At 44.9% G+C, this 22,321-nt stretch overlaps 1 protein-coding gene across 1 annotated transcript; it reads right to left on the bottom strand.

Moving 5' to 3' along the window:
- Positions 1-897: 897 nt before the first annotated feature.
- pias2 (protein inhibitor of activated STAT, 2) lies at positions 898-22,146 on the bottom strand. The gene is made up of 14 exons (XM_084181140.1): positions 22,094-22,146; positions 19,485-19,572; positions 18,394-18,925; positions 17,712-17,799; positions 17,558-17,608; positions 17,332-17,422; positions 17,019-17,153; positions 16,548-16,653; positions 16,218-16,291; positions 15,747-15,907; positions 12,242-12,375; positions 11,943-12,123; positions 3,741-3,880; positions 898-1,229 (listed from the first exon to the last, which is right to left on the bottom strand). Exons 3-14 carry the CDS (start codon positions 18,920-18,922, stop codon positions 985-987), a joined length of 1,935 nt encoding a protein of 644 aa, XP_084037266.1. The 5' UTR covers positions 18,923-18,925; positions 19,485-19,572; positions 22,094-22,146; the 3' UTR covers positions 898-984.
- Positions 22,147-22,321: the final 175 nt, after the last annotated feature.

The following is a 22,321-nucleotide window of genomic DNA, read 5'->3' as shown; positions in this document are numbered from 1 at the left end:
TCCTGCGGAATGCTTCCATGTCAACTCATCCAATAGAAAACTTCCACATAATGTGAAGACAGACAGACTGGTAAAATTCCCTCCCCTTCTCTTCCACTTCAGGTCAGAGGTCAGGGGTGGGTGTGTGTGGGGTGAGGCCAGCTCAGTTAACGTGGGCCTTTTCTATTTGGGAAACATCCATCCTCCGTCCTCTCCTCTGTGATCCGGGAAACCGATAAGTGGTCGAGTGGTCAAGGGAGATGTCAATTCGTTAGTAGGCGAACCAAAGAGTTTCCTCCTCTCCTCGAAAGCCACCTTTCCTCGAGGATAGTCATGTGTATCCTACCGGAGTCCTTCACGGAAGAGTTTTGAAATCTGCCCCCTTTGAATCAGCTGTTGTTTTGTGGGAGGAGAAAAGCATACAGACGTTTATAATCTACATGCTACTTATCGTTGTAGCTATAAAATGTCTTGCACAACTAACTTCATTCGGTTAAAAAAAAAAAATCACTACACATTTTGGGATCCACCCCTGTAAATGTCATTTTCGTCCACGTTCATTCACCTCGATTAACCTTTGACCTTTTTCAAAAGGAGGCGAGAGAGGATGCAGGAGTTGAGCAAATCCAATTGAGAAAAGGCTTTGGAGTCAATGGGTCCAACAGTCTCAACTATCTAAAATGGCTTCCTCTCCTAGTTTCCTTTCATCGGCACTGATCTAGCAAAGCAGGGGGCATGGTGAAAGAAAGCAATGTGTCCTAACTTCACTAGCAGACAGACAACTCTGTCATCTGTTCCAATTGTTCATAGACCGATAAAAGGAAAGGAACCCAGGGAAGCAGACCACTTAGCCTAGCTCTGGGATCTCCCTGTCCCACGGTGGCCTGTGGACATGGTGTGCGTCCAAAATGGCACGATATTCCCTATATAGCGCACTACCTCAGTCCTCGAAGGCTTTGTGTCTGATAGGAGGCTTAGTCCAATGAGCTCTCAGGGACCAGAGGATCAGTCCAATGAGATGATGTCTGACATGCTGTTTGACCCTGCCCCCCCGGTGATAACCCCAGTCTCATGGGAGGATGAGGAGGTGGTGGTGGTGTGGTGGTGGGAGCTGGGCTCGTACTGGCTAGAAGAGGACACCAGGGCGGCGCTAGTGGTGGCACCCTGCAGGCTGCTGGTCAGGTTATCCAGGAACATGGGAGCTCTGTAATGCTGTGAGTCACCTTGGATCAGCGAGAACAGATCCAGACCTAGTTGAGAGGGGAAAAGATTGTTTCACTCTCCTCCTCTGAACTCAAAGCTACATCACAGACATGGCTATTACCAGACATTTAAACAAAACATGTCATTGTTTGATTGGCAGGACAAGCAGGTCGAAGCACCAACTAGGGTTGCAAAGTTCCGGAAATTCACAGGTTTTCCAGAACTCCTGTTTGGAGGACTTCCTCACTCTCTCCTGATTCCCCAGACATCTGAGAACTAGCTCCACTGGTAATAGGGTGACTTCCTGTTCCTGTCTGTAGGGATGGTGACAGGGTGACTTCCTGTTCCTGTCTGTAAGGATTGTGACAGGGTAACTTCCTGTTCCTGTCTATAGGGATGGTGACAGGGTAACTTCCTGTTCCTGTCTGTAGGGATGGTGACAGGGTGACTTCCTGTTCCTGTCTATAGGGATGGTGACAGGGTAACTTCCTGTTCCTGTCTGTAGGGATGGTGACAGGGTGACTTCCTGTTCCTGTCTATAGGGATGGTGACAGGGTGACTTACTGTGTGTAGGGATGGTGACAGGGTGACTTCCTGTTCCTGTCTATAGGGATGGTGACAGGGTAACTTCCTGTTCCTGTCTGTAGGGATGGTGACAGGGTGACTTCCTGTTCCTGTCTATAGGGATGGTGACAGGGTGACTTCCTGTTCCTGTCTGTAGGGATGGTGACAGGGTGACTTCCTGTTCCTGTCTATAGGGATGGTGACAGGGTTACTTCCTGTTCCTGTCTGTAGGGATGGTGACAGGGTGACTACCTGTTCCTGTCTATAGGGATGGTGACAGGGTTACTTCCTGTTCCTGTCTGTAGGGATGGTGACAGGGTGACTTCCTGTTCCTGTCTATAGGGATGGTGACAGGGTGACTTCCTGTTCCTGTCTGTAGGGATGGTGACAGGGTGACTTCCTGTTCCTGTCTATAGGGATGGTGACAGGGTAACTTCCTGTTCCTGTCTGTAGGGATGGTGACAGGGTGACTTCCTGTTCCTGTCTATAGGGATGGTGACAGGGTGACTTCCTGTTCCTGTCTGTAGGGATTGTGACAGGGTGACTTCCTGTTCCTGTCTATAGGGATGGTGACAGGGTGACTTCCTGTTCCTGTCTGTAGGGATGGTGACAGGGTGACTTCCTCTACATGTCTGTAGGGATGGTGACAGGGTGACTTCCTGTTCCTGTCTATAGGGATGGTGACAGGGTTACTTCCTGTTCCTGTCTGTAGGGATGGTGACAGGGTGACTTCCTGTTCCTGTCTATAGGGATGGTGACAGGGTGACTTCCTGTTCCTGTCTGTAGGGATGGTGACAGGGTGACTTCCTGTTACTGTCTATAGGGATGGTGACAGGGTGACTTCCTGTTCCTGTCTGTAGGGATGGTGACAGGGTGACTTCCTCTACATGTCTGTAGGGATGGTGACAGGGTGACTTCCTGTTCCTGTCTATAGGGATGGTGACAGGGTTACTTCCTGTTCCTGTCTGTAGGGATGGTGACAGGGTGACTTACTCTGCATGTCTGTAGGGATGGTGACAGGGTGACTTCCTGTCCCTGTCTATAGGGATGGTGACAGGGTGACTTCCTCTACATGTCTGTAGGGATGGTGACAGGGTTACTTCCTGTTCCTGTCTGTAGGGATGGTGGCAGGGTGACTTCCTCTACACGTCTGTAGGGATGGTGACAGGGTGACTTCCTGTTCCTGTCTATAGGGATGGTGACAGGGTGACTTCCTGTTCCTGTCTATAGGGATGGTGACAGGGTGACTTCCTCTACATGTCTGTAGGGATGGTGACAGGGTGACTTCCTGTTCCTGTCTATAGGGATGGTGACAGGGTTACTTCCTGTCCCTGTCTATAGGGATGGTGACAGGGTGACTTACTCTGCATGTCTGTAGGGATGGTGACAGGGTGACTTCCTGTTCCTGTCTATAGGGATGGTGACAGGGTTACTTACTCTGCATGTCTGTAGGGATGGTGACAGGGTGACTTACTCTGCATGTCTGTAGGGATGGTGACAGGGTGACTTACTCTGCATGTCTGTAGGGATGGTGACAGGGTGACTTCCTGTTCCTGTCTGTAGGGATGGTGACAGGGTGACTTACTCTGCATGTCTGTAGGGATGGTGACAGGGTGACTTCCTGTTCCTGTCTATAGGGATGGTGACAGGGTTACTTCCTGTTCCTGTCTATAGGGATGGTGACAGGGTGACTTACTCTGCATGTCTGTAGGGATGGTGACAGGGTGACTTCCTGTTCCTGTCTATAGGGATGGTGACAGGGTTACTTCCTGTTCCTGTCTATAGGGATGGTGACAGGGTTACTTCCTGTTCCTGTCTATAGGGATGGTGGACAGTGTGACTTCCTGTTCCTGTCTGTAGGGATGGTGACAGGGTTACTTCCTGTTCCTGTCTATAGGGATGGTGACAGGGTTACTTCCTGTTCCTGTCTATAGGGATGGTGGACAGTGTGACTTCCTGTTCCTGTCTGTAGGGATGGTGACAGGGTTACTTACTCTGCATGTCTGTAGGGATGGTGGACAGGGTAGAGTGGTGGAAGGGGACTGCATAGTCTGCTAGTGAAGACATCAGGTAGGGCGTGTCCAGGGCCTGTACGTTTGGCAGGCGCACCGTCGACGGCTGGTACGTCAACACTCTGAAGGTTAGAAACACAGGGTAGATTCAGCGATACACAAAATTAAACATCGTCAACGGGCCAACAACAAATAGCACAGAGCTAGAGTTGACTCTTTTTAGGAGTTGTTACACAGCTATCACATTACAGCCGAGTGAAGCGGATGCCCTGTGCGGGTGCTCACAGGTTCAGCCTCCGGCATAACTCTACGTCGCAGTACGTTATTCACACTGCTGCTTGTGGTCATGTCATTTCGCTGAGTTAAGTGAAGATGACACCTTGCCTGTCTTTGACATGTAGAAGCAGACTAGTTAAGTTACAGACTAGTTAAGTTACAGACTAGTTAAGTTACAGACTAGTTAAGACTAGGGTCATTGCACCTCAAAAAGCACAAGAAAGATGACTGACACCCACCATCTCAGATTGTGCTGAAATCGTTTCTATAGTTAGAAACAGATAAGATTAACTTTCCTGAAACATTGTTTAAATATAATTTGAACTCTGAGAAATTAAGCTAATTGATTACACCCAAATGTGCTATTTTAATTTTAAAAGGTTTAATTTTGATCTTCAAGAAATATAGTACCAAACAACAGAGTTTGATCATAATTCTTCCTAACAATGAGTAAGACATGAGGAATCCAATAAAAGCCACCTATGGACACACCAATCCCACCCCAACAACCAGTATACAGGATCAGTTCTCTACACTGCATTCGGAAAGTATTCAGACCCCTTCACTTTTTCCACATTGTTACGTTAAAGCCTAAAATTGATAAAAATATATTTTTTCCTCATCAATCTACACACAATACCCCATAATGACAAAGCGAAAACAGTTTGTGTGCAAATGTATTACAAATAAAAAGGAATTGTCCACAGAGCTCCTCGACAGGATTGTGTCGAGGCACAGATCTGGGGAAGGGTACCAAAACATTTCTGCAGCATTGAAGGTCCCCAAGAACACAGTGGCCTCCATCATTCTTAAATGGAAGAAGTTTGGAACCACCAAGACTCTTCCTAGAGCTGGCCGCCCGGCCAAACTGAGCAATCGGGGGAGAAGGGCCTTGGTCAGGGAGGTGACCAAGAACCCGATGGTCACTCTGACAGAGCTCTAGAGTTTCTCTGTGGAGATGGGAGAACCTTCCAGAAGGACAATCATCTCTGCAGCTCCACCAATCAGGCCTTTATGGTTGAGTGGCCAGACAGAAGCCACTCCTCAGTAAAAGGCACATGACAGCCCGCTTGGAGTTAGCCAAAAGGCACTTAAAGGAATCTCAGACCATGAGAAACAAGATTCTCTGGTCTGATGAAACCAAGATTGAACTTTTTTGCCTGAATGCCAAGCGTCACGTCCGGAGGAAACCTGGCACCATCCCTACGGTGAAGCATGGTGGTGGCAGCATCATGCTGTGGGGATGTCTTTCAGCAGCAGGGACTGGGAGACTAGTAAGGATCGAGGGAAAGATGAACGGAGCAAAGTACAGAGAGATCCTTGATGAAAACCTGCTCCAAAGCACTCAGGACCTCAGACTGGGGCGAAGTGTCACCTTCCAACAGGACAACGACCCTAAGCACACAGCCAAGACCTCGCAGGAGTGGCTTCGGGGCAAGTCTCTGAATGACCTTTAGTGACCCAGCCAGAGCCTGGACTTGAACCCAATCGAACATCTCTGGAGAGACCTGATAATAGCTGTGCAGCAACGCTCCCCATCCAATCTGACAGCGCTTGAGAGGATCTGCAGAGAAGAATGGGAGAAACTCCCCAAATACAGGTGTGCCAAGCTTGTAGTGTCATACCCAAGAAGACTCGAGGCTGTAATCGCTGCCAAAGGTGCTTCAACAAAGCACTGAGTAAAGGGTCTTAATACTTATGTAAATGTGATATTTCCGTTTTATATATTTCCGAAAACCTGTTTTTGCTTTGTCATTATGGACTTTTGTGTGTAGATTGAGGGAAAAAACAATGTAATACATTTTAGAATAAGGCTGTAACATAACAAAATGTGGAAAAAGTCAAGGGGTCTGAATACTTTCCGAATGCGCTGTATTTGTACAACTGTCACTGCCATCTTGTTTTTTGGAGTCCCGTTGCCCTAGCAACACACATCCATGTAGACATGCTGCTGGAGAGCCAGTCCTGCATGCTCCCGTTGCCCTAGCAACACACATCCATGTAGACATGCTGCTGGAGAGCCAGTCCTGCATGCTCCCGTTTCCCTAGCAACACACATCCATGTAGACATGCTGCTGGAGAGCCAGTCCTGCATGCGTCAAAACTTTGTTCATTTGCACAATGTCTCTCGTTCACATCCGCTTGTAAATGTCCAAACTCAGCAAAAATGACATTCAGTAGCTCCTACCTATATATGTATAACTTTATGAGCTGGATTGCCTGTCTTTGTCATTTGTTTATTTTGATTTGTACTCGTTAGCATATTTAGCTAGCAGCCTCCATGGAAATGCATTATTACTTGTCCTAATTTTGTTAGCATTCTAGTATTAGACACCCAATGGGCTTTTTATAATTTTTTTTGGGGTGCGGCCCCTTGTGTACTAAACCGGTAATACCATCTACCCCGGGTGAGAGAAGGACGGTATGACGATATGAAAATCTGGATACGGCCCACCCTAGGTGGTTGTGCAAAATAGTGTGTATGTCTGACATTGGTACCAGTTGTATCTGAGTTGGTCATACTTTTTTAGGTTTTACTTAGTGGGTAATGTTAGTGTAAGAGGCCATAATAGTGTAGTTTAGATTGGCTACTCTTGGCCGTATCATGAAGCTAGCGAGCGTTAGCCACTAAGGCTATCGCTAGTAGCTACAGTGAGGGGAAAAAGTATTTGATCCCCTGCTGATTTTGTACGTTTTCCCACTGACAAAGACATGATCAGTCTATAATTTTAATGGTAGGTTTATTTGAACAGTGAGAGACAGAATATTTTAAAAAATAATCAGAAAAACGCATGTCAAAAATGTTAGAAATTGATTTGCATTTTAATGAGGGAAGTAAGTATTTGACCCCCTCTCAATCAGAAAGATTTCTGGCTCCCAGGTGTCTTTTATACAGGTAACGAGCTGAGATTAGGAGCACACTCTTAAAGGGAGTGCTCCTAATCTCAGTTTGTTACCTGTATAAAAGACACCTGTCCACAGAAGCAATCAATCTATCAGATTCCAAACTCTCCACCGTGGCCAAGACCAAAGAGCTCTCCAAGGATGTCAGGGACAAGATTGGTGGAGACACTGTTGAAGGTAATATATATTTTTTAACGCTGTTGAATATGCCAATAATACGGGGTTCCACGCTAACTAGCTAGCTAAGTAACAGTGTTGTACAACCAAACCAGTGGAGAAGTTGAGCCTCACGCTTCTGAACTCTTAGTTGCGGAAATTGACCCATTCGGCGATTTACTTTCTGCATCAACGTCACATCGCTGAGTCTATTTTGCAAGTGGTTTTATCTAAGTTATTTGATTGCTCCTAGTGTCAGACTGACAGTGCCACTTGAGCTCAATTGGTTAGGTGGTAGCTAACTTAATCTTAGCTGGCTAGCTAGCTACGTTTAAACATAGGTAGTAGCGTTAGCTGCCTAACGTTACTTTACGTTGCTTAGGCCTACAGTCTGTTTTAAGTGTATTTGACACAGACCACTAAACTTCATGTTTCATAGGGCACTTATCTAACTGAGGTTCGTTTTAGAAACAAGTGTACAGTTTCACTAAGGTTCAGATGACACAACATTTACAGTGGGTTAAAATAGGCTGCTGTTAGCATGTTGCTGTTATACGGAGAACTGACCTATGTGAAGCTAGCCACAATAACTATTAGCCAGCCACAATAGTTGATTTTGAGGTTTACCTTCCAATTATAAGTCCCTCAGTGAAACGGATGCAAACTGATTTAAATTGTGGAAATTGTGCCATATTTCAGCCAAATAATCCCCAACACTGTCAAGACTCAACCTACGCAAGCACATTCAGATCGACCACATGGTGGCGCTTTAAAGGGCACATGCTTATATCTCTTGATCGGTTTGACTCAGAGTGATGACATTTGGCACACATGCTCAGGGATGTGAGTCCAGCTAACCTATAAAGTGTGGTTTATTTTGGCCACATGGTGGCGCTGTTGGACAGGAAGAACCATTCATGCAAGCTCATTGACTCATAGCGGCCATATTGTTTAAGTCCTGGGAAAAAAATTTTGCGTTTAAAAACATGGGTACATGGATGCTATGTACCAAGATCGGTCCAGCAGTCCTGGAGAAGACGATGTTTAAAGTAGTCAACATCACTGAAAATGGTCCCAAAAATGATCCGTTTTATTTTGAGTTCTGATATTTGGCAAGTATGGCAAACAGTACAGAAGTAACTCCTCCTAGGGAAACGTGTCCAATTTTTCCTGACGGTGGCACAATGGGCACGCAGCTGAACCCCGGCAACGCTGCTTGCAGCTTTAATTATTATTCATTTTCTTCCGTAACGCAAAAAAAATCTAATGCAAATTCCCGTGAGATGGTAAGGCTTAGGTTGCAGCAACCTGGCATGATGGTAAAGGGACAAGGGCCACACCCTCTCGTACAATCAAATGCCAATTAGCCACAAGGTGGTGCTATAACACACTTTGAAAGCATGAGCTAGAGCCCTAGATGTGGTCCCTCTCCTCACAAGGAACACATTTGCCTCAATAACCCATAAAGTCCCCACGTGATACATTTTCCACCATTTTACATTGAAAAGCAATCAAAACGCTGCTCCTCTGGCACCGAATTACCGATCTGCACAAAACTTGATAAATGGCATCTATGTCTCCCAACGCAACATTGTCTAGGCTAGTATGTCAAACAACATGGCTGCTGCTGACCAATAAACATTCACGTGGGCGTGGTCTGTCACATAAATTCATACAGATCAGAAAATAATATTAACATTGTAACAAAACTTGGAGTACATGTTTCAAACACTGTCAAGACAGCATATGCAAGCACACTTCTGATCGAACACACGGTGGCGCTATAACGGGCACATGTTTATATCTCTTGATCTGTTTGACTCAGATATGAAATTTGGTACACACACTCAGGGAGGTGAGTCTAGCTAACCTGTAGAGTATGGTTGAGTATGGCCGTATGGTGGCGCTGTTCATGCAAGCTCATTGAATCATAGCAGCCATGTGGTTTTAGCTAGACTCTTGGAAAATGTTGTGTTTAAAGACGTGCATCCATAGACGCTATATACCAAATTTGGTTCCAATCGATCCGGAGGTGCAGGAGAAGAGGCTTACAGTAGAGGTTCAGGAGAAGAAGTTTACAGTAGTCAATATCATACAAAATTGTCCAAGATACATCTAAAGTATATTGCATTGATTTTGAGTTGTGATATTTGCCAAGCACGGTAAACAGTACTGAAGTAGCTCATCCTAGAGTGATGTGTACATTCAGTCCTGATGGTGGCAGAGTGGGCCCACAGCTTGAACCCCGGCAATACTGCTTGCACTTTAATTATAATTATGCCGGTTCTTCTTGCGAGGAAAATTAACATGCAAATTCCTGTGAGACGGTAAGGCAGAGGAGGGTGCAACTAGACATGGTTAATGACATGGCGTCAGGAAGCTTAGTGGTTAAGAGCGTAGTGCCAGTAACCGAAAGGTCGCTGGTTCTAATCCCCGAGCCGACTAGGTGAAAAAATCTGTCGATGTGCCCTTGAGCAAGGCACTTAAACCTAATTGCTCATGTAAGTCGGTCTGGATAAGAGCGTCTGCTAAATTACTAAAATGTAAAATGGTTAAGGCCCATAGTCCAGACCCTCTCATGCAATTTTGTGAAAAAATACTTTAAAAAGCTACTCCTCTGGCACCGAATGACCGTTCTGCATGAAACTTGATAAGTTGCATCTATGGATCAGACACAGACAAACTGAGCTGCTTTCATGGAGGACTGGCTTGACTTGTGAGGATGACCAAACTATTTATTTTCACCATGAGCAAAAGCTATTTTGCAGGTAGCTTAGTGGGTAAGAGCGTAGTACCAGTTACCGAAAGGTCGCTGGTTCTAATCCCCGAGCCGACTAGGTGAAAAATCTGTCGATGTGCCCTTAAGCAAGGCACAACCCTAATTTCTCCTGTAAGTTGCTCTGGATAAGAAAAAGAAAATAGTTTTTTCTACCCAAAGTAGCAAAGAAAATGTTGTGATCCATTTAATAAACTCAAGCCTACCCAACGGCCCTCGCTATAGTCCCTCTAATCACTCAAAAAAACTTAATGAATACATTTTAATAATCTGAATGATGAGTACAAATGGTGATGGGAGTTAGAAGTCCCGTTCCGAAATGGACATAGGAAAGCCCCGGACCCAATATGCAAAAATATATTTTTAAAACCCGTTCCCAACGGACCTAAGGACAACCAGACCCGTCACCGTATGGACCAGGTCGGGTCCATGTCCGGTCCGAGTAAGGGAAGCAGCAGATCATTTTGCTTCTTTATTAACCGGACCTACGGAGAAACAGGAGAGAGAAGCACATCCGGGGGAGGAGCCACAGCTGTAGGCTTCTAGGGAGCGGGGGAGGAGCCAGAGCTGTAGTCTACTAGGGAGCGGGGGAGGAGCCAGAGCTGTAGGCTACTAGGGAGAGGGGGAGGAGCCAGAGCTGTAGGCTACTAGGGAGAGGGGGAGGAGCCAGAGCTGTAGTCTACTAGGGAGAGGGGGAGGAGCCAGAGCTGTAGGCTACTAGGGAGAGGGGGAGGAGCCAGAGCTGTAGTCTACTAGGGAGCGGGGGAGGAGCCACAGCTGTAGGCTACTAGGGAGCGGGGGAGGAGCCAGAGCTGTAGGCTACTAGGGAGCGGGGGAGGAGCCAGAGCTGTAGGTTACTAGGGGGAGGGGGAGGAGCCAGAGCTGTAGGCTACTAGGGAGAGGGGGAGGAGCCAGAGTTGTAGGTTACTAGGGAGAGGGGGAGGAGCCAGAGCTGTAGGCTACTAGGGAGAGGGGGAGGAGCCAGAGCTGTAGGCTACTAGGGAGCGGGGGAGGAGCCAGAGCTGTAGGCTACTAGGGGGAGGGGGAGGAGCCAGAGCTGTAGGCTACTAGGGAGAGGGGGAGGAGCCAGAGTTGTAGGTTACTAGGGAGCGGGGGAGGAGCCGTGCGGGGCGTAAATGTAAAAGTAAGTTGTGGGAGGCTTTGAGCAGGCACGGTGGGGGAGAGAGAGACACACGGTGGGGGAGAGAGAGACACGGGGGGGAGAGAGAGAGAGACACGGTGGGGGAGAGAGAGACACAGGGGGGAGAGAGAGAGAGACACACGGTGGGGGAGAGAGAGAGAGACACGGTGGGGGAGAGAGAGAGACACACGGTGGGGGAGAAAGAGAGACACGGTGGGGGAAAGAGGGCTGGTATCTCCCGCTAGACTAAGGTCTTGCTAGTTATTTATCAGAGTAAATACTACATGTCTCGACTGCATCACACCGAGAGAAGCTAGCTAACTAGGCTAATTGAGGCTAGCCATAACATTACTGTGTTTGTCACCATCCTAAAGTTAGCCAAACACATAACAACATTATAAATGGCTGCCTACCTGTTGGCTTCTGGTCGTTGTAGCCTTTCCTTCTCATTTCACTTTGAATTCTGCCATTTTAATTCCATCTTCCATTGATTAAATATCTCCTAACTTGCTTTGCCACACAAGCAGAGCAGCAATGATATTCTCTCTCTCCCTCCGCGGGAAGAAAGGATCAGAACCTATGCCTTTTCCAAATCGCCAATAGCATTACATCATGCAGCCAGCCCATAGGTTTAGCTTTCTAAGACATTCTAAGGTTTGTAGGCCCATCACAACTAAAAAAAACCTTGCATTTTATTGTGATGTGTATATTTAATTGATTTATTCTACTTTTTTAAATGTAGATGTTCTAAAAAAAAAAGATCCGCATCAGTGGCCTGTATGCGTGGAGGCCCGGAGACGCCGAAAGTGTTTATATTAATTAACGGTCAATTACCGTGAGACCGGCAGTTATTTGCATGACAGTTACCGGCTGACGGAATGTAAGGACCACCACAGCCCTAGGAGAGACCCGTGAAGGCCAGTCAACCCACCCCTTGGCGTGCACCTCCTCCGTCTTGGACATGTAGAGGCATCTCTTCTTCAGCGGCGGGTCAGGATCCTCCTCCTCCTCCTCCTCCTCTGACGAGCTCTCCAGGGTCAGGTCGATCACGTCTGCCTTCTTATTGGCCGAGCTGGGCTCGCTGTGGGAGGGGACCACGGCACACAGACGCGCTTTGGGGGGGGGGGGGGTGTAAAGATTTGGAAAGTATCAAGTAACAGATCGACCAGTAGGTATATTGTGGATACAGTATTTATAGCAGTGACGGCTGACGTCTATAGGAGGACTTACGTTCTATTTTTGGGATACAGGTTGAGGACACATTGAGGGCCTCTTTCTTTGGTCTCATGGGGCACCAGGTCCCATCCTCCTGGAACTTGATCTCATCCACATCAGAGCAGTCGTTCAGAATCTCCATGAACAACCTGACAGACAGAGAGAGGGACAGAGACTCCCGTGTTCCAATGACGTTCCTTTGACATTCCATTCATGTTCTAAAAGTTCATTATAAACTGGGTGGTTCGAGCCCTGAATGCTGATTGGCTGACAGTCGTGGTATTTCAGATCGTATACCACGTGTATGACAAAACATTTATTTTTTACTGCTCTAATTACGTTGGTCACCAGTTTATAATAGCAATAAGGCACCTCGGAGATTTGGGGTATATGGCCAATATACCACGGCTAAGGGCTGTGTCCAGGCACTCCGCGTTGCGTCGTGCGTAAGAACAGCCCTTAGCCGTGGTATATTGGCCATATACCACACCCCCTCTGGCCTTATTGCTTAAATAGAACACTACAGTATTCAGTTCTGCTATTTATACCATTCAGGGCTCTATTTAACCTCAGCTAATACAGTGCTTTGCAAATGTATTCCTCCCCCATGGCGTTTTTCCTATTTTGTTGCATTACAACCTGTAATTTAAATCGATTTTTATTTGGATTTCATGTAATGGACATACACAAAATAGTCCAAATTAGTGAAGTGAAATGAAAAAAATTACTTGTTTCAAAAAATGTGTACAAATAAATAACGGCAAAGTGGTGCGTGCATATGTATTCACCCCCTTTGCTATGAAGCCCCTAAATAAGATCTGGTGCAACCAATTACCTCCAGAAGTCACATAATTAGTTAAATAAAGTCCACCTGTGTCCAATCTAAGTGTCACATGATCTGTCACATGATCTCAGTGTATATACACCTGTTCTGAAAGGCCCCAGAGTCTGCAACACCACTAAGCAAGGGGCACCACCAAGCAAGCGGCACCATGAAGACCAAGGAGCTCTCCAAACAGGTCAGGGACAAAGTTGTGGAGAAGTACAGATCAGGGTTGGGTTATAAACAAATATTAGAAACTTTGAACATCCCACGGAGCACCATTAAATCCATTATTAAAATATTGAAAGAATATGGCACCACAACAAACCTGCCAAGAGAGGGCCGCCCACCAAAACTCACGGACCAGGCAAGGAGGGCATTAATCAGAGAGGCAACAAAGAGACCAAAGATAACCCTGAAGGAGCTGCAAAGCACCACATCGGAGATTGGAGTATCTGTCCATAGGACCACTTTAAGCCGTACACTCCACAGAGCTGGGCTTTACGGAAGAGTGGCCAGAAAAAAGCCATTGCTTAAAGAACAAAATAAGCAAACACGTTTAGTGTTCGCCAAAAGGCACGTGGGAGACTCCCCAAACATATGGAAGAAGGTACTCTGGTCAGATGAAACTAAATTGTTCCATCGGCAGGGACTGGGAAACTGGTCAGAATTGAAGGAATGATGGATGGCGCTAAATACAGGGAAATTATTGAGGGAAACCTGTTTCAGTCTTCCAGAGATTTGAGATTGGGCTGGAGGTTCACCTTCCAGCAGGACAATGACCCTAAGCATACTGCTAAAGCAACACTCAAGTGGTTTAAGGGGGAAAATGTAAATGTCTTGGAATGGCCTAGTCAAAGCCCAGACCTCAATCCAATTGAGAATCTGTGGTATGACAAAGATTGCTGTACACCAGCGGAAACCATCCAACTTGAATGAGCTGGAGCAGTTTTGCCTTGAAGAATGGGCAAAAATCCCAGTGGCTAGATGTGCCAAGCTTATAGAGACATACCCCAAGAGACTTGCAGCTGTAATTGCTGCAAAGGGTGGCTCTACAAAGTATTGACTTTGGGGGGGGGGGGGGTGAATAGTTATGCACGCTCAAGTTCTGTTTTTTTTTGTCTTATTTCTTGTTTGTTTCAGAATAAAAAAATATTTTTGCATCTTCAAAGTGGTAGGCATGTTGTGTAAATCAAATGATACAAACCCCCCCAAAAAATCAATTTTAATTCCAGGTTGTAAGGCAACAAAATAGGAAAAATGCCAAGGGGGGTGAATACTTTCGCAAGTCACTAATACACTCGTAGTTACATAGTTACAAGATCTATTTATACCATTCAGCTCAGCTAATACAGTCTAACATAGTTACAAGATCATTGCCGCGGCAACAACCGGGATGTAAAATAAAACGTTACTAATAAAAATGGAATGAGAAGTCTAACAGTAGATTCCCCCCCTCACTGACCCGTCGATGATGTCACACACAGGATATATCCAGGTGTTATTATTATTATTAAGGGTTCAGCAGCGAAACCCTGAGGTCAGAGGTTACCAGGGTAACACCGTGTATTCGTTGCCATTGTTTATTATTTTCCTTCTGCTGATTTAAAGCAAATTTCCGTGAGATGGTAAGGCCTAGGAGGTAGTAACCTTGCTTGAGGCCACACCCTCTCATCCAACACCATGGTAACATGGTGGTGCTTTAACAAGCGATTAAAAATGCTAACTTTGAAAAGGTCACGCCCCTCACCCCATGGCCTAGAGTCCTGCAATTCAGTACATAGGTCCCGCTCCTCACAAAATAATACATTTCCCTCAAGGACCCATAAAGTCCACCACGATGGATTTTCTGCCATTTTTAAATTTAGTTTAAAAACACTTTAAAACGCTACTCCTCTGGCACCAAATGACCAAAACTGGATATGTGGCATCTACGGACCAATCACAAATTATGTTATTGCGCGATAGTATCTCAAACATGGCCGCTAGTGACCAATAAATATTCATGTGGGCGTGGTCTGGAAAATAAATGGAATACAACTCCGACACGGATATTCGCATTCTAACAAAACTTGGTACAAATGTTCCAAACATTGTCCAAACAAGACTCAACATACGCAAGCACATTCATATTGACCACAAGGTGGCGCTTTAAAGGGCACTTGTTAAAAATCTCTTGATCTGTTTGTCTCAAAGTGATGGAATTTGGCACACATGCTCAGGGATGAGTCTAGCTAACCTGTAAAGTATTTTTCAGGTTGGCTGCATGGTGGCGGCTTATAGTAGAGAAATGAACAAATTGTCTGGCAACATCTCTGGTGGACATTCCTGCAGTCAGCATGCCAATTACACGCTCCCTCAAAACTTCAGACATCTGCGGCATTGTGTTGTGTGACAAAACTGCACGTTTTAGAGTGGCCTTTTATTATCCCCAGCACAAGGTGCACCTGTGTAATGATCATGCCGTTTAATCAGCTTCTTGATATGCCACACCTGTCAGGTGGATGGATTATCTTGGCAAAATTAGAAATGCTCACAAACAGGGATGTAAACAAATTTGTGCGCAAAATTTGAGAGAAATAAAAAAAATTGTGCGTATGGAACATTTCTGGGTTCTTTTATTTCCAGCTCATGAAACCAACACTTTACATGTTGCGTTTCTATTTTTGTTCAGTGTAGTTATAGAAAGGTACCAACCCGTCGATGATGAGGCTCTCGTAGGGGGCCTTCTTGTCACAGACAGGACAGACCCAGGTGGGTTTCTTCTCGTTCATCTGCAGGTAGAGCGCTGCGTCGAAACACTGCAGGTGGGAACAGGTGACAGCTCGACATGGCACTGTCAGACGCATCTTACCCAGCTGGAGAGGGAGGAGAGAGACAAGAGTGAGTTTCACCACACTTTACATATTTGTAACACCCTATATTGTGGTCCTCTGTAGCTCAGCTGGTAGAGCACGGCGCTTGTAACGCCAAGGTAGTGGGTTCGATCCCCGGGACCACCCATACACAAAAATGTATGCACACATGACTGTAAGTCGCTTTGGATAAAAGCGTCTGCTGAATGGCATATTATTATTATTATTATATATATATCTTTGTCTGTCAGTAAAAGTGTAGCAGCATGATTGTATGAAATGTAGGTTTTCTTCCCCAGCATGTTTTACTCACGGGGCACATGAGCGACACTCTCAGACTGGTTGTGGCAATCTCACTGTCAGGGTCTGCGGTCAGCTTCTCTTTTACTGCAAGAGGACAGGGAAGATATGAAGGACATTACAGATTAAACACATAAACGGGTGTATGAGTGTGATTCAGTGGGAATCAATTACAATGAGCCTGTCTTCCAATTTATGTTTATGTGTGTGTGTGTGTGTGTGTGTGTGTGTGTGTGTGTGTGTGTGTGTGTGTGTGAGTGAGAGAGACTGTGTGTGTATGCTTTTGTGTGTGTGTGTGTGTGTGTGTATGAGTGTGACCACACAAGTGTGTGTGTGTGCTCACTCAGTGCTCTGGAGTGGTCAGGGTTTCTGATGCCCTTCATCCTGAGCCTCTGCAGCAGTAGAGGTGATGTGAGCTGTCTCACCAGGTACACCGACATGGAGTACGTCTAGAACAACAGTCAGAAATAGAATTATCTGTCCGCTTGAACAACACACGGAGTCCGTCTGGAACAACAGTCAGAAATAGAATTATCTGTCCGCTTGAACAACACACGGAGTACGTCTGAACAACACACGGAGTACGTCTGAACAACACACGGAGTACGTCTGAACAACACACGGAGTACGTCTGAACAACACACGGAGTACGTCTGAACAACACACGGAGTACGTCTGGAACATCATATCAGCTTGAAAGGCTGATGAAGTCTATGATGCAGAAAGGCATCTTTACAGTTTCCACTACTACAAATGAAGTTCCCAATCACAGAGTGAAGAATGCCCTGCTCCTCAAGGTTAGTGCTTACAGTACCTTTCCGATTTCGGCTGCCCATGTTACAGAGATCTGATTGGGTACGGCAGAGGACAATCTAACCAATGAGGTGATGTTTAGAGGTCTTCCAGGTCTCTTCTGTTCCACTCCATTTTTAGGGGGCGGGGCATAACCCTGAAAAACAAAACACACGTCTTACAGCATACTCGTTATCAACTTCACCATCACGTTATATTAGAAATAGTCTCACTTTAGTCTGTGCTGATCTAGGATCACTTGAGCCTTTTAGATCATAATGAATAAGATTAAATGGACAGGTGGGACCTGATCCTATATCAGCCGAGAAACGTACCGGCAGGGGGAAGAGCTTCCCATTAACTTTAATGCAGAGACTGTTGGGGTAGTTGTCTTCTTGGGGACAACTGGTTTCTGACAGACAGAACCTACAAGAAAAAAAAAATCAAGAAAAAATCAAAATGTGGAGAAGCGATAAACAAGCTGTTTGAAATAAATCCCCTCAGGGGCTCCAGGTGTCTGAATAGGTCCTGGAATTACGACTGCATTCGATCTATTCTCACCTCAGTTGTATCTGAACCATGTAGTCTCTTCTGCCACCTGGTAGGAAGTCCCTTTAAAGAAAGAACAAGAACACATGATAATTAGAAACAGAACTATTCCGGAAGACGTCAGGAGTAAGTAAGGCGCTGTGAGAGTAGAGAGCAGCCCCCATACCTGGAGATGCACACCTCCCTGACTTGTTGAGGCGTCAAGGCGAAGATGAAGTATTTCTCTTGGTGGTATCTCTGAACAGTGCTGGCTCCTAATAGAACAAGGACGTCGGATTGTGACGTGACGCAAATACAAAACATTCAGACACTTCATTGCAGTCTTTGGTCAGTAACGTCAAGCCTGGCCAGTGGACAGGTAATATGATGGAAGGTACACGTCATCAGAGAGATATTGACAACACCCATCATTTGGATCTATGAGAACTTGAGAAGTGTCTAAAATTAGAGCCCACAGGCTGGCTTAAGGCTCTACAGTGGAATGGCCAACAAGACAAGGACATCAGATTATGACCAGAATAAACAAACATTCAGGCACTTCATCACAGACTCCTTCATCAGTAATGTCAAGTCTGACCAGTAACATGAAGGGACCTAGATGAGGAGAGGGGAGCAGTAATCATTCTGTAGCTCAATTGGTAGAGCATGGCGCTTGTAACGCCAGGGTAGTGGGGTTCGATCCCCGGGGACCACCCATACGTAAAAATGTATGCACGCATGACTGTAAGTCGCTTTGGATAAAAGCGTCTGCTAAATGGCATATTATTATTATTATTATTATTATTATCAATGTAAAGCCTGCCCAGTAATATGGTGGTGGTCCATCTAGATTTCCTAGAGACACTGACCCAGGCTGGAGGGTTTGATGAGGATGTCCAACACGTCGTAGAACGGCAGAGACTTCATCTGGACATCTGGGTGGACAGGGGGGATGAGAGGGGCGGGCTGCTGGAGGTTCATCCTCAGCTCCTTATTGGTCTCCTCGTGGAGCTGCAGCGAATCACCAGACAGGACCAGAGAATCACCGGAGAGGAGCAGCGAATCGGAGACCTGGTCAGAGTCCCGGGAGACACCGGCGGCGCCGTCAGGGGACAGGTCACTGAGGTCAGAGGTTACCAGGGTAACACCACAACCTACTTCCGCTGCCGTGGAGAACGCAGACTTAATGGCAGCCAAGTCGGTATGACTAGTGTCTATCGTCCTGGGATAGCGGCGTCGATAAAGTTCCTTGATTTTGATCTGGACGGCTGGACTGCAGGAGGCGTTCTTCAGGAGGTGCAAGACCCTCAGAAGGAGCTCATGCTTGCGACCACTCTTGTTTCGCCCAGCGAAGCCCAGTAACACTTGTAGCTCTGACACTCTGAAACTTGATACCATGCTCTGTAGAGACAAGGGGAGACATGAGGACACAGACAGGCTACCATGTCATTGCCATGTCATTGCCAGTATGGGAAAATTGTATGCACTCACTAACTGTAAGTCGCTCTGGATAAGAGCGTCTGCTAAATGACTAAAAATGTAAATGTAGAATTGTCAATGTAATGCAGCAATTAAGACATTGATAAAACATGATTAGGAATGATTAGGCTAATCATTTTGCCACTTGAGGAAAATTCAAGTTTTCATGCCATGTTTTCTTTAGTTCAAAATCAAGTTACAGTTGATTAGCCCCATTTTTAAGAAGTCAAAAGTGTAAAAGTATGTAACTAGGATGCTGTATATTCTGATATCCTAACAAAATAATGACTCAAATGTCACATTATCCTTACATGGCACACAGCCAGGTTAGCAATATTGTCTTTCAAAGCAAAAACACCAAACATGTCAATGGCAGGTAAAACTACCCAGAGTAGAGCTATTCCAACACAATTATTATTACACATTTTATGACCCCCACCCCCCACCCCCAGAACAGGAAAGGAATAAAACCCCAACTGACCCTTCATTATATGGTCCATGCTCGATCGCTCTTACGTGTGCATTTCCTTTGTTCTTAGAAATCCTTATTATATGTGACCGTTAAGCATCTAAAAAATGTTGAATGGGAATAACGCCAGAGCCATTAGATCAGATCAAACACCAAACACGGGGAGAGCATGGCATTGGGCAAGGCAGACAAATGATGGATGGAGAGCAGTGAGGCCGAGCGTTGACTTTAGAAAGGAAAAAACCACAACATTTGCTAGCTATATGGTTAGGTAGGCAAAGGAAAACTGTGGGACTGCAGAATCATGCTCGTGGTAAGAATTTGTTAAGCTATACAATGATGCTGTACACAAATAGGTATTGTTATGGGGCATTCATTTGAATAGCAACAGAAAAAACGTATCAAAATATCAATAATTCCTGCAAATGATGAACATGAGCATGGTTCCATATGTGAACATAACATTATCCGATCTTCTGATCTGGTTTTCAATCTTCACCAGCTCTTGCATGACTATGAAAATTATATATTCTGAATGAGGGGAGGGTGGAGAAAAATTCCACAGCTTTTTTATGAGTATTTTTTCTCTCCAGAATATATCATTTTTCAGTCATGGCACGCTTTGTTTAAACCGGTTAAATGTAACTAAATGTAATCGAAAATCTAAATCTACATAATCCGCAAAAGTAATTATTTATCATGAGGGCCATAAACAATAACTAGTAATGCTTAATACTCCAAGAAAAGGTTAAAATCTCACCTTTCTGGTAAAAATAGTTATAAATTGCTGAGGTGTAGTTAATTTTGAGGACACAAGCTCAAGTAAACAGCACAAATATGCAAAAAAATATGAACATTTTAAATATTGTATATGATGCATTTCCTATTCAACAAAACTGCATGAATAAGGCTTGAAATGACATATGCTTTCTAAATATAGTATAATAAAATTATAAAACGATTAACTATAAGATTTCACCTTCCTTATAAATGTTAAATACATATTTGTTTGTTTAGTGTTAGAGAAAATGTGCATATTTTCTAAAGGTCTCGATCAAAACGTCTGCCCCCATCGCTGTGAACGTCTCACAGAGCTCTAGCCTGGCTTCCTGAACTCGTTAGGAACTCGCCTTTCATCTCATATTAATTGTGTCCGTCTATGACAAACAGAAAGTGTTTTTTTGTGTTTAAAATCTATTAATTATTTTAGATTAATGGCTATAAATGGATCTCTGAATGTGCTACAGTGCTGAAACCAAGCTACGATATAAGGATTGCAGGCATGTGCTTTGACAGGGGCTGTGACATAGGGCTCAGCCAGGAGTTGATGGACAGTCGGAAGAGCGAATGAAATGGTAGGAGGGACATCCCAGCTTCAAATTTCACATCCTATGTCACACCGGCTCAGAAAATATACTACTGTGTCCATGGGAACCAGGGCTATCACTCAACCCAAGCCATTTCGATCTAAGGTGTCCACAGATCGATTTATAAGCAGAAACGTTGGTCGGAACCAGTACCAGAACCACGCAGGTCCCCTAAAACAGGGGACTTTACATTTAAGAAAAGTATTAATTAAGCGATATTGAAGATTGAAAGTTGGGGGAAAAAAACTATTTAAACAACAAAAAAGCTGTGCATTTTTCTCCATCCACCCCTAATTCAGAATATACCATCTTCATAGTCATGGCATGCACGAGCTAGTGAGATCCTATTGACGTGTTGTAGCATGTATCTGTGAAGAGCACGTGCGCACAAAAAAAAACACTTTAGCAAAGTGTCAAGTCTATAAAACTTAGTGCATTGAGTTTGTAACAAATTCTGGTTTTGGGAACAGAACATTTTATTGATATTAGATGTTTTATCGATGAGAAAAATGTGCAGAATGCAGGTCCAGTTTCACCTAGTTCCATCTTCTCCCACTACCCCCGACTGGACTTCCTGTCGTTACCATATTTGGTGGTGAGAAAACGTTCTAAACGGATGCTTCAGCTTTATATTAAACTAATTTAGCCTCGGTCTCATCTTATGTAGATGGCTAACTATCATTTGACTGATTCATAAAGTCGCTATCATTTTACTGAAATCTTACATTACAGTTAGTTACAGTAATGTTTATAGCGGTCTGGTCTAGATAACCTTATCTAGAATGTCAAACCTGAAAATTACTCTTATTTTTAGATAACAGTTAACAGCAGTCCAGCTAGTTAGCAACACTGAAAACAACAATAGTCGCTAGCTGGATAGCTAGTTATGTTAGCACAGCCTATTTGACTGTAAAATGAGTAGCTACCTACTGTAGTCAACTAACAGTATTTACATGCAACAGGTAACACACATTTTGTTAGATAAAGTGAAGCAACATTACAAAACAATTTCGCATTGATAAGCCAATGGCTACATGTGGATAATTGTTGTTAGCTAGCTCGCGGCATGCTAATGTCGAGAGCAGCACCGGTTGTTAGCTATGTAAAACAACAGACATGCAGTATTTTTTGCCTTTATAAAGCAGAATTCTAATTTATTGCCTTATCCGACAACGCAAATGTATTAAATGGAAGGATTAGCCGTAGTACAGCTTTCTACCTAGTGGCTATGCTTTTTATTTTATTTTAGCCTACCCGTAGCTCCTCAAATTCCGCCATTTTCTTGTCAGGATCATTGACCTCCCCGTCACATGACATGGGTGCCTGGCAGCGGAATGACGTGTCTTGGTGGGTGTTGATTGTTGTGAGGTTCGCCCACAGGAAGGGCCCCTTTCATGGATGTCATGGTGACCAAGAGACAGTCAGTATTGCCGCGTTCAAAACAACTTGGCATACGCTTCCCGGCCGAAAACTGTTCTAAGC

The sequence above is a fragment of the Coregonus lavaretus genome (assembly GCF_964263955.1).
Source record: "Coregonus lavaretus genome assembly, chromosome: 17".
NCBI lineage: Eukaryota > Metazoa > Chordata > Actinopteri > Salmoniformes > Salmonidae > Coregonus > Coregonus lavaretus.
The sequence above is the reverse complement of the archived record's forward strand: the minus strand, read 5'-3'. Positions and strand labels throughout refer to the sequence as shown.